Source organism: Talaromyces atroroseus (assembly GCF_001907595.1).
Source record: "Talaromyces atroroseus strain IBT 11181 chromosome Unknown scaffold_2, whole genome shotgun sequence".
Lineage (NCBI taxonomy): Eukaryota > Fungi > Ascomycota > Eurotiomycetes > Eurotiales > Trichocomaceae > Talaromyces > Talaromyces atroroseus.
Genome location: NW_017971434.1, coordinates 93,826 through 106,350, shown reverse-complemented (window position 1 = coordinate 106,350; position 12,525 = coordinate 93,826). Strand labels below are relative to the sequence as shown.

The 12,525-nt window shown below is 47.7% G+C and overlaps 4 protein-coding genes across 4 annotated transcripts; 1 reads left to right on the top strand and 3 right to left on the bottom strand.

Annotated features, from left to right (window-relative positions):
- Positions 1 to 535: 535 nt before the first annotated feature.
- UA08_02162 (hypothetical protein) lies at positions 536 to 2,376 on the top strand (the record flags this gene model as incomplete). Its single annotated transcript, XM_020264504.1, has 5 exons — positions 536 to 714; positions 775 to 1,034; positions 1,092 to 1,428; positions 1,485 to 1,674; positions 1,846 to 2,376. 5 exons carry the CDS (start codon positions 536 to 538, stop codon positions 2,374 to 2,376), a joined length of 1,497 nt encoding a protein of 498 aa, XP_020122285.1.
- A 140-nt stretch (positions 2,377 to 2,516) lies between these two features.
- UA08_02161 (hypothetical protein) lies at positions 2,517 to 3,443 on the bottom strand (the record flags this gene model as incomplete). Its single annotated transcript, XM_020264493.1, has 4 exons — positions 2,517 to 2,862; positions 2,927 to 3,084; positions 3,135 to 3,185; positions 3,255 to 3,443. The coding sequence occupies 4 exons, from the start codon at positions 3,441 to 3,443 to the stop codon at positions 2,517 to 2,519; spliced, it is 744 nt and encodes a 247-aa protein (XP_020122284.1).
- A 433-nt stretch (positions 3,444 to 3,876) lies between these two features.
- UA08_02160 (hypothetical protein) lies at positions 3,877 to 5,846 on the bottom strand (the record flags this gene model as incomplete). The annotated part of the gene is made up of 6 exons (XM_020264482.1): positions 3,877 to 4,149; positions 4,243 to 4,667; positions 4,752 to 4,974; positions 5,034 to 5,394; positions 5,511 to 5,656; positions 5,718 to 5,846. 6 exons carry the CDS (start codon positions 5,844 to 5,846, stop codon positions 3,877 to 3,879), a joined length of 1,557 nt encoding a protein of 518 aa, XP_020122655.1.
- A 4,164-nt stretch (positions 5,847 to 10,010) lies between these two features.
- UA08_02159 (hypothetical protein) lies at positions 10,011 to 11,024 on the bottom strand (the record flags this gene model as incomplete). The annotated part of the gene is made up of 2 exons (XM_020264470.1): positions 10,011 to 10,202; positions 10,254 to 11,024. 2 exons carry the CDS (start codon positions 11,022 to 11,024, stop codon positions 10,011 to 10,013), a joined length of 963 nt encoding a protein of 320 aa, XP_020122656.1.
- Positions 11,025 to 12,525: the final 1,501 nt, after the last annotated feature.

Sequence of the window (12,525 nt, the reverse complement as noted above, 5' to 3'; positions counted from 1 at the left end):
CTATATTTCGCCTTTACTCGCATCATGCAGTGTTGGGAGCACGCGAGGGCTCCGCCGCATACTACCTAAGCCCGCATGATGGGCTAAAGCACGGAGATGCCCGAGGGTAGCAGAAAAACCAGGCAGATTGATGTTGCATAAGGAATGGAAAAAGCTATAAGACGCGTGGGATCTCTCGCCAATTGAGGCACGAAAGACACAAGACACCATTCAGCCCCATCACGAGCAATAGCGCGCAAATCACACGGCGGGCAATAGATTGTCGCGCAGATCCTTCGCCGGTTAGTGCATCGCCGGCCGGCTTCTATAGAAGCACGCAATCAGAGTCCGCAGTGTTATCACTGCTGTGCGACCTATGGGATGCTACTGATTGCTGAACTTGCTTGATATATATTTCCACGTCTTCGCTTTTTGCTTCTTGTTTTCTAGAAAAAACGCCAACCGGCAGAACTTGGGGGGAAGAACTTCTATATAAACGGGGAAGAGAAATAAAAGAAAAAGAAAATAGGAAAAAAAAAAAAAAGAAAAAATTACCATGGCGTCGCCGTATGAAGACGTCAAAGACATCGGGCATTCAGTTGATCCTGACTTTGGTGAACCTGACGGTGATCCCAACGCACCCAAAAATGAGGTCGGCACCGAGCTCAAGTACGAGGAATACTCCAAGGGTGGTCTCGGGCGACACCTGGGTATCATCTCGACAACGTTCTTAGTGTGCGTCCACTGTTATCACCACTATCATAGTTATACCACATGCTGACTAAATGCGTGCAGGGTCGGCCGTATCATCGGTGTCGGTATCTTCTCGACGCCATCCTCCGTTACCGAAGAGCTGGGCAGTGTAGGCGCGTCGCTCATGTTCTGGGTGTTGGGTCTCGTTTTGTGTGCCGCGGGTCTCTGCGTCTGGCTTGAATTTGCCTGCATGATTCCGCGCAGCGGTGGCGAGAAGAACTACCTGGAAGCAGTCTACAAGAAACCGAAGCTATTGATATCAATAGTTTTCGCGGTGCAGGCTATTGCACTGGGATTTACAGGTGCGTCTTGCATCCTCCCGCATCTGATTATGCCTGAACTAAACGTATGATATATAGCCTCTGGATGCGTCGTCTTCGCTGAATACATCCTCGAAGCAGCCAACGCCGCCGTCACCGAGTGGGCCAAACGTGGCATTGCAATTGGCGTTATTGTCTTCATCACGTTGTTCCACACTTTCTTGCCCAAGTGGGGTGTCCGGGGTATGAACTTGCTTACCATTATGAAGATCGTACTGCTGTTATTCATCGTCGTCACCGGATGGGTCGTTCTCGCCGGTGGTGTGAGCAGCATACCTGATCCACATGCGAGTTTCAAAAATGCCTTTGCTGGATCGACTTCGTCCAGCAACTTGTATGCCTCGGCGTTGTACAAGGTATTGAATTCATACGCTGGGTAAGTCTTCAATCATTGGAGAAAAGTAACGGGAAACGAGCTAATGGGTAAAACAGATGGAGTAATGCCATGTACGTGTTGAACGAAGTCAAAAACCCCGTACGAACGATGAAAATCGCCGGCCCTCTCGGTCTCCTTATCTGCGGTGTTCTATATGTTCTGGCAAATATCTCGTACTACGCAGCAGCTACCCCGGATGAAATTGCAGCATCCGGGGTCACGGTTGCTGGCTATTTCATGGGCAAGGTATTTGGCGAATCAGCTGAGCGCGCTTTGAGGCATGTCTCCTTGCAACCGATTTAACTTACATATTCACTGCTTGACAAAAACTAACATCGAGCCTATAGTGTTCTTCTGGCTCTATCTGCATTTGGAAATGTCCTCACCATCACTTTCGCGCAATCCCGAGTCAACCAGGAACTCGCCAAAGAAGGCGTCATCCCATTCCCCAAATTCTGGGCTTCCAGCTGGCCGTTTGGCTCCCCTTCAGCTGGTTTGCTGCTCCATTTTATCCCTTCATTCATTGTCATCGTCGCCATCCCCTTCGGAGACGCCTATGACTTCATTCTGGATTTGGAAGGATACCCGGGCAGCATCATCAACTTTCTCGTCGTGATAGGGCTGTTCTGGTTTAGATGGAGACACCCGGAAATTCATCGTCCGTTCAAATGCTGGTGGCCTATAGCAGGTTTCTTTATGGTTGCGCAGGCTTTTCAACTCGTGGCTCCCTTTTTGCGCCCTCCTGGTGGCAAAGGAGATACGTCACTTCCATACTGGCTCTCTTCTGTTGTTGGAATTGCAGTTTTGGCTGCATCTGTCGTTTATTGGGCGATCTGGTGGGTGGCCCTGCCGGCTATTGGGAAGTATACCTTGGAGCCGCAGCATGAACACTTGAAGGACGGTACCGTCGTAGTGGTCTATAAGTCTGTCAAGACTTCCTATACTTAGCCTATATAGATCATGACACAGGCAATAAAGTAGTAGTACTCTGTTTATCTAGACCTGTACTATGTAACTAGGGTCAATCTCAAAATAATATCTCCCGTCCAGTTCACAACATATCCGACCCTTAAAAAAGCCTGCGAGATTCAATAACTGCTTCCAACAGGACAGCTATCTCGTCCCATACCCACAATTTTATTTCCAGCAGCATTTGCCACTAACCCGGCGCTCCTCACACCGCTTGTAATATCCCCTTCAACGAGCATGAACGTTGCAGCGACAACCTCCAAATTATTTGCCTGGATAAATTGCTGCGCATTGAATTTACTCCGGTCAAAGAGGTCCTGGGATGGGCTTCCAAGCTCACTGGCTAGTCCCTCGTATTGATCTTGCAGTATGCTGTCATCTAATTTGGCTCTCCTAGTATCCTTTTCGGAGGGAGCGGATTTAGTTTTGCATAGAATGAAGGTGTAGCGCGATGGATGCGGTTTTCTATTTCGAGTTTATAGTCTTGGGTTAGTAATTTTTGTTTTTATACGTGAATCAACATACCTACTCAGCTATATGATGCGCCGGTATAGGCGCCGGTCCAATCCAGGGCGAGAGAGTTCTGGCTTTTAGATCGATTATTTCCCCAGCACTGCTCACCGAGCAATTGGTTACAAGCCAGTGCCTAACTTGTCCGAACCGAGTGTCATGCCGGTGGGTGAGATCCTCCATGATTGTTAGTAGAGAAGAAAGGAGGAGAGAATAAGAAGACACACCGGGTCAACCATCATAAGCGTATAGATATCCTGCAATGTATCCGCTTCGATCTATGGATATAGTTACTATCAACCTATTTCATGCCACGCATCAGGATCACCGAACGCAGGCCGACGAACAGGTGGATCCACAAAGACAGTGGGCTTCGGTTGTGTATCATTGACAGCAATCATCTGTCCGGGTCTGTCGAGTTTAGCTTTCGGAAATGAGACCTTCAGATTGTGGCGTATTATGGTGCCTGTAGGCAGGATGTCTGGGATAACATCTTCAGCGTTTAGGGTATTGGTGATGTCTGTTGAGAAGGGCATCTTCTTGATTGTGTATATGTATTGATATTGTAAAATAAGAGGGATAAAGATAAAGAGAATGGCTCTGTGAGTTTCAGGAGTTATATTGTTGTATATCTCTCGTGGACTGATGTGATGTCATGTTGTCGTGACTGTTGGCCACCCAACTTTTAGCTACCAAACTGTGAATAGACCTAATCGACAAATAGTTAATACGTTCTAGTAGAACATATAAAAAAATTAAATTCAGCTCTGATAAGATAATCTCGTCCATATCGTGGCCCGAGATCAATGCGTCCATCCATAATAGGAAATTAAATAAACCCGCAAATATTTCCCCATTTGGAAGCTAGCTGACGAGTAACCCCAATGTCAAGGGGGAAAAAAAAAAGGAAAAAAAAAAAAAAAAAAAACAAACACGAATTATGACCACGGGCGTACGGCGAAGAGCGAATTAAGCAGCCTCCTTATCCAAAATCTCAGTGACTTTCCCATCCTGAACCGCAATCTCCGTCTTTTGCAGTGAATACTTGACTGGATTAGGAGCTCTGAATATCTCCGTCAGTTCCTCCAAAGTGCGGTGCCGTGTTTCTACAAACAAGAAGTAGATAACCAGGCATTCCAAGGTGTCCCAGAATATGAAAAGGAAGTAATATTTCCAACCGGCGCCGGTGAAGGCGATGCCAGTTACGAAGGTGTTGTAAAATCCGGCGATGTTGACGAAGAACTTTTGTGTTGGATGTGTTAGAAATTGCGGGGAGAATATTCAAAATCATGGTCAAAATAGCCACATATAAGAGAAAAGACAAGGGAAACTCACGTTATACATCCCCATTCCCTTCGCCCGAGATTCATATCGCAAACACTCGACTGGATACATAGCCTGGTTAGGCGTCCAACCAGCCGAGTAGACAAAGCCAAAAATGAAAATCATCGCAATCTCCGCTATAGCCGTGGAGCTGCTTTTGGCTTCTTCGCCCGAAGGAGTATCAATAACATTGACCGCATTCAGTACTAACACGATCACAAATAGGCAGACGACTATGCTGGTGGAAGTTAGAAGTTGCGTGCGACGACCGATTCTGTCTGTGAACAGGGCGCCGGTGACGGCACCTATTAGTGAGCACACATTCTGCATGCCCTGTAGAAGAAGTTGTGTATTTAAGCTGGTGATGCCGGCCCCTGCGAGCATTTGGGGGTAGTAGTACGACACGGGTCCGTTGCCAGTCCATTGGCCGAAGAATGCTAGACGGTATGCAATCCATTAGTTTGTTTGTTACAATTGAGAGAGATTCAAAAATGAGCGCAATGGGAAAAGCTTAGACATACCCATAAAAATCACCAGCATTGACCGATAACGAGCCTCTCGTGAATTGAAGAGCTCGCGGTAATCCCACCATCGCTTGTCAGAACCTGTCTTGGAGATATCCTCCACCATCTCCTGGTATTCCAGCTGAACGATTGGCGAGTTTCGATCTCCTTCACCGTGGTACTCGGTCAAGACTTTCAGGGCTTCTTCATGTTTATCTCGAGATATGAGCCAACGGGGGGACTAGCACTGTATTAGATAGTGCACATCTGACAGCAATAGAGGACCGAGGAAGGACATACCTCCGGCAACGTAAAACAAAACAGCATCACCAACCCAGAGAAAATCATCTGTAACCAAACGGGAATTCGCCAGCTCATATCCGACTGAATGCTCGAGGTCCTCCAGGGAATAAACGTCCCGGGAATTCCACCGCCATACCACAGCACGTTATACAACCCGGTCATTGCGCCGCGATAAGCCGGATGAGCTATCTCAGAGACATAGGAAGGCCCAGCGGTAGCTGCAACTGCAACGCCGAAACCCAGAAGGAATCTACCGGCCATGAAACCTCCCAGGTTGTGGCAAGTAGCTTGTACGATGGTACCAATGACGATAAATAGACAACCAAGGAACATTCCGACACGACGGCCTGTCCATTTCCTATCAGATATATGGCTTATAGAGGTGGGAGATAAGAGAGAATCACACCTCGAAAATCGGTAAAGGGTCCCGCAAAAAAAGATCCCACAATGTTTCCAATCGTATATATAGCATACACAATTCCAGTAGTTGGGGTTCCAGCGGTGGGATCAAAGCCGAAATACGATCGATACTGCGGATACTGATTGATAGAACCCATCAAGGAGCCATCATAGCCGTTGATGCACGAGTTCAGGGTTGCGACTGCGATGCACCAGTATAGCTTGTGTTTGATTTAGCATTTCTTTCCCTTTGGAAAACGAGAAACTGTATTTATAATGTACCTTGAACATGCGCTTCGTGAGAAGCTTTGGTTTCTGTCTATAGGTGGCATCGGCGAGAGCTGCGTTGCTAACGCCCTTGACTTGAACATTTTCTATTGTAGTAGCAGCTGGTGGTTTGTTGTCAGACATTGTGGATCCAAGTTAACCTAGATTGATTGTATTGATAATAGATAATGGAAGACAAGGGAGCCAGGAACATCTCACCTCCACGTAAGGGGAAGCATGCAGAATTTATACCTCATCCGTGAGAGCAACACTTTTTGTTCTCCGCTCCAATAAATCCGTTCCTCTGCGTGCTTCTGCAGCCACATCCCTAGTCACCGCAAGAAAATTCTCATTTATTCTGGGATGTCTATATTAACTGGCATGTGGCGTCTCTTAGCCTCGAAGCAACAGGGAATATCGGTTAGGTAGACTGCATGTATATCCATGACCGTCAGTAAGCAAGGAGCTGCTGAGCACCATACAAGGTCTGTTAGAGGTATTCTGTCAATCCAAATTACTCCCAACATTTCATGAGACTCTTTCAGGACTTATTGTCCGTGCCTTGGAGCCCAACTGGTCCAAACCGTTAGCACTCTCCGCGTTGGCGTCTGTCGTGACACGAGGCAAACCAGCCAACTAAGTGTTCGCCAAAGGAATGGCTTCTTAGCTAGCAGTTTAATTGGCTAATGGGTAATTAGATTTTGTCTACTATTGCTTGCCAAGCGGCTTAAAACCAAGTCGACTACATGACACTCGACTAGGAGTGAGACCGAGATGCGAGATGACAACCAATCAAGACGAATAGCTTGCAGGTCAGATTTAGGCTTAACTGAGAAATTGCGGAGTCGGAAATAATTTGACTGCCAGAAAGTCTGGGGTAATGCATATCCACTGGATGACTGGCGGAGTGCTCGGGCTCGCTTCTGGCTAAATGAGATGCCGACATTCCGCGAGAGATTCAGGTAATTTAGGGTCAGAAATAGAAGCCAGAACGATATAGGTTAAGAAACAGATAAATAAAGGACATTAGCCCAAAGCACGGATAGCATTTTGAGTTCTACTCTGATTCTTTGTTTCATGAACGAAAGCTTGATGTTTAGCTTAAGAGCCTACAGACTGAGGCTTAATCGGCCAAAACCTGAGATGTGGAAAGGACACTAGAATGCCTGCATATGATGTGTGTCCTTCTGAGGTTACATACAAACCAATTAGTCAAACTGCATTTGGAGTCTTGCTGCATGTGAGCAGCCACCTAGGTACATCTGCCTAGGTAGCACATGAATGCGGTGGATGCAGGATCATGCATCATATATATCCTAGTAATGTAAAATTTCCATTTTCTTATCTGCTAACAGCACCAAACTCTGTAGAGTCTCCTCACGAATTCGTTTCGTTTGATACGGCAGAAATTCTCTTCCAAACGCAGTAGCTAAGAGCAACCTCATCTCAGTTTTGCTCTCATGAGCAGCAGTAACTCGTTTCATATGATAGGAACAGGAACGTACATTCTCAATCCACAACAAAGAACCTTGATTTTGCACTTTGAGCGCATCATCCAGCATCGCCATAACAACCTCTTGCTGCTCCACTCTCTCTTCCTCAGTGCGGACCACCGTTGCGAATTTCCGCACTGGCCCCAGCTAGTAATCATGGGTCCAGAAGGTCAATTGTCCGGACTCAACTGTGAGAGTATCGCATTGGTATGCCTCGATTCTTGCCGGGATTGTTTCGCGGTAGGCGTGATCGGGCTGTAGGGAAGAGTAGATTTGTTGGAGGTGTTGGATTCGGTGGGCTGTGCTTTCGTGGAGAGGGTTAATTTTGTCGCCAAAACTGCCATTTTTGAGTCTATCATTAGAATAACAAATGCGAGCATGACTTTTAGGGAAAGATACATTAGAAAATCGCACGGTGAGTGTGGTCCGTTCCATGTAGGTGAAGCGGTTGGAGGCAGAGGACTCGTGGCAGATGGCATTTCTTTTCGTATAAAAGTGATCTGAGTCAACAAATTGGTATATTCTGTGTAAATGATAGCCTAAATGGGCTGGTATAGGCCATCTTCTGCTCTTCGTCTGTGTAGGTAACCATACGTTTGGCCTTCGGACTTCACTTCCGGCGGTACCTAGACATTTAGATAAAATCCCATATTATGGCCACGTGTTGGTAATCATTAGGGTATACGAAGACATACATTCTATGCTCTACCTATGACATGGTTCCGGCTAGTTCGCCTCGTACTGGACTCTCGCTAACAGGAGGGCCATTCATTATTTACAGCGATACGGTAGACAATAAGTGAAGTCGACGATGAGCTGGTTGAAAATATATTCTATTTCATCCAATTGATACATAAGGTATGTCATGCATAGACATCGATGACGTTGTAATATATAAAGAGGCCACGGTATCGAACATATATACAGAATGACACATATCCGCCTCGAGGATGAAAGACACGGACAAAAGAAGAGCAGCGATAAAGAAGGAGGTTTGGCTAATCACATTTGTATGAAGCTTGAGGGATCGTGAATAGGCAGCTCCACGCCTCGACAGGTAGCTATGATCAACACTTCAAATGGAGAAAAGCATACTGTGCGGCCTAACTGCAAAAGATCCGCATACTCGATTACAGATACCATGGGAAGGACTGTTCCGGAATTTTTCTTTTCCCACTCGTCTTCCGATCTGGCGTCCCATAGGTATGTGCGGCCGTCAAACGGCAGTGCATCAATAAATGGTGTGCGAGATGCATAGCCACGAGTCAAAAAGCTGAATGCAGCAATAACGAGATGCGAAAAGACTATAGTGCGACGCACAGTTTCGGCAAATATCCATGCACGCCATGGTGACATACTACTCGGCAGTTGATGTGGGACTACTGACCACATCCTACGCGCCAGAGAAGCGAGCGCATCAAGCGATTTCTCGACGCCGGGGCCGTTGATATTTCCAGTTGACAGTTGTATACATTGTGCCAAAGTTAGTGCTTGCACGCAAGCGACAAGGTCTTCAAAATCGCTTAATCCCTTGGATTGTTGCAGCAATGAAACGATTTGCCGTTGAAGAAGCATCCCTAGCTTTGGGGACGATAGATGGTTGTCACTGTCACTGTCGCTCTCGTATATATCGCACAAGACACGTATATCTCTTACAGGGCGCGGTAAGGCTTTTTCGTAGACGCAAGGATGGATGAAAAATGATTCTCCCTGGACGAACGACCTTGGAGCTCCACGCACCACTTGTGATACGAAGTCGACTATGTACGGGGAGTGATGTTTGCGAATCTCCATATCCAATGCAGGTCGTATCCAGAAAACATTTTCGTTGTTGTTATCAACGTCATTGTCATCACTAGAATCACTGGACTGGGTGAAGTCCGTTATAGCATTTTTCGTAACGACCGCAACTCCGTGTCCTTTTGCTTTTGTTGCAGCAACAGGATGAGGGTGGTGGTGTTGTTGCGGCCGCGTGCGCACGGGTTTAGTGACTCGTCCATCGTCGACAGGACTCGTTCGGCTCGACAAAGGAATGTTAGTATAGTGACAACGCACTCCTTTTTTCAGACACCTGCTGCACTCAGGGAAGATTAGATCACATCGGCGTTTGACTTTGACGCAGCCCTGACACGATCTGCGGAGACTAGTCCCACTCGACGACATCGAAGCTCTTGCGATTCGGGGAGCCACGGAATTAAAGGGAAGACAGTGAGATTGGTGTAACAATGCCCAAGCTAGCACTGAGGTTCCACACAGGCGGCGCAAACAAAGAGGAACAGATTACGATGCGCACGCTGCGAGGAGGTCGGATGGTCGGGTTGAGCGAATCGCTGGCGGCGCAGTTGGAGGTTGGCGCAGTCTGACTATTGGCACGTGGTTTGCACGCTTGCCCTGAAAGGGACTAGTTGCCGCGCGAGCTATGCGGCTAGCCCGAAAACGGCTTAAAGTCCACTTTTCGGTCTATAAAGAACTTCTTACTATCTTGCATTTCTTCCAATCAGACCAACGTCGAAACTAAGCTGGTGCGATGAACAATGAACTTGCTTATGCTTTAAGCTTCGGAAACTTACATGGGTCCGAAATACCCTGGTTCCTGACACCGGCTGCATCCACTCTACATATCATCTGTATGAATAGTGTGGCTCGCGTATCATTTATAGAGATAGAAACGAAAAGGAACTTCGGTCTCTATTTACGAATAATGATATTTAGCGTATCTGGTATATATCTGTTATAATGACGCGAAGATAGAACAAGCAGAAAAGAAACCGGGTCATTACGAGCCCGAGAACAAAAAATAGCATAAGCAGGGGCATCATTGCTCATAAGGAGGTGGTGGGTCGCTAGTATCTGCCATTGACGCGCGATTGCTCTTTTTATGTGTCTTGGCTCGTTTTGTGGCATCAGGCAGTGGATCAACTGTCTCATCATCGCTCGAATCTTCCAAGTCACCTAGTGAATTCTCATCTTCTTCATCCTCATCTTCCACTGGTAATCGATCTCGCTCCTAGCATTTTGTCAGAGTGTAGTCTCGCAGCGAGAGTGATAATAGACTTACAGCCTCTGCGGCTTTCCATCCGGGTCCCGATGTCTGGAAAGATGGCGTCGGCAAAGGAGACGACGGCTCAGCAGTTGATAGCGGTTGTTGTCTCGGCCTGATGACCACCTCGTGCTGATCCGATGTGCGTCCGATCAAATCGCCACGTTTCCAAATACCATACTTTAAAATCATCCCCTTGAAATCCGTCCTCTCCATGACACAGTCCATAACATCGCAGTCCGAAACCTTGGATCTCTCGATTTTACTTCTAGTAATGACTGAACTGTCTAGCTCCGAGCGTTCACAGGTACTCTTGTCTGCAACAATCGTATCTCGGACAATGCATCGCTCAAGAGTGCTGTCGCCCAGTACCACGCTATCATTTAGCTGTGACCTTTCAACAAGCTTCGAGCTTATAAACTTGGTTGCGCGTGCCTCGGTGCGGGCTATATTGTTCGGCGCCGCCACGCTACAATTCTGTAGCTTGCTTCTCTCCACCGTGGAACCCGTGACACTGCAGTGATCGAGTTCAGAGCGAAGGATACGGGCCGAAAAGACCTGGCTGTCGTGAACTTTCGAACGGTCTATACGAGATCCCTTCTTAGTCGAGCTGGGCTGTATTGTCGACCGGGAGAGTTCCGAGCGCTCGATGTTGGTTGCAGAGCTCAAGTCTTTAAAAGTGCAGTTGGTGATGTTGGAACGCGATATTTCCGGGTGAGCGTCCCACCCGGCTGGGGTTACAGTCACGTCCACGACATTGCTTCGACGCGCTTTCGGCACGGTCGACATGGCGGCGAGCGTGAAGAAGTGCACCCGAGGGCTATCAAAAGACTCTTGCGACTCGCATGCGTCGATAGCCCGTTTATCACTAGAAGCAGAATCTGGATGCCTAAGGAAATCACGTGTGATACTAGCTCGACAGTTTCGAGGCTGAGTTCCTCTCTCAAGCTCATTCCAGCTGCGGTTGGTGGCAGTGCTTTTTTTTGGCTTCCCCCCTTTTTTGGTTTGTTTTTGCAGTGAATCATTTGCGAAGCACAGTGTTACACCATCTCTCCTGAAACTGCACGGATTCATTCCCAACTGCTGAGCGTTTCACTGCGTGCGGGGCCGCTGCGGAGAGTGGACAAGTCGAAGCTTTTTGGCAACGGCCCCAGGCTCCAGCTTTGAACTGCTCGCATGCAGACCTCGGTATGCAGGCATGATTCCTTCGCAGTGCAATGCGAGAAATAATATGACATGACAGCAGGCGGCCTTGTTGACGTAGAAACATGTGGAGCGGCGTGCAGGTCGAGAAGGTTCGGCAGCTGCCAACAACCCCCTCTCCTTTTGTTTCCTGCCTGGCCTCGTCACTTCTGTCCATCCACGACATATCACCTTCTGCCTCCTGTGCATCAGCTGCAGGCTCAAGTACAAGCATGGCATATTGACCAGATATGGTCTCTAGTGACTACGCTACCAAAGTCTTTGGCTTCGCTACTTTTGGACGGGTCTACGGTGCGATCATTTGCATTTCTGGTGTTATCAACTTTTCGCAAACTGCGCTCGACGCTCTAACCCAGAGCTCCTTGGAAGGGAATCCAATTCCAATAAATATTGTTCTGGCGATATCCAGTTTTGTAGTTGGGGCGGTTCTTGTTGTGTTTGTCCACCTGGAAAGTCGGCGGTTGCTGCACGTGGAAGCTGAAGCCGAAAGGCAGCGATTAATTTCTGAGGCGGAAGAGCAGTCAGAGAACGAGGAATAGCACTGGCTTCTGCTTGCCTGAAATGTAAATCTTGATATCACTGGGTGATGCACCACGCTTTGGTCTTATCCTCGGCTATATGAGAGAAACATATCGTACAGTCCGGCTTGAAGCCGCTATTAGAGAATGACAACTCCTAGATACTAGGCAACATCTCGCACTCTCTCAACAGGCCTCCATCGCCGTCATGAATGAGTATACACCTTCCCAAAGCCCATATAGCGAAACAGCTATAGGAAAATCGGACTCCGAAAAGCTTTCCCGCTGTGCCCCTCGCCGTTTCCCGCGGAGAATGCTTATCTTATCAACGACCGCCAATTTTCCGCGATGGTAATACAGATACGCCGCTGCCAAGAAATAAGATCACACCGGCCTGTGATTGGCCCTCTCCAAGCTCTGGCCGCAACGGCCGCACGGGCTGTCACACCGTGTTACGGCGCGTTACAGTACATCCAGCCTGCGCCTGTCCGGCCGCGGAGCTTTGTTTCTTATCAGGAAAGGAAAAATGTACGATCCAAGAACCACGCAGTTCTGCTTCTCTTTTTTTC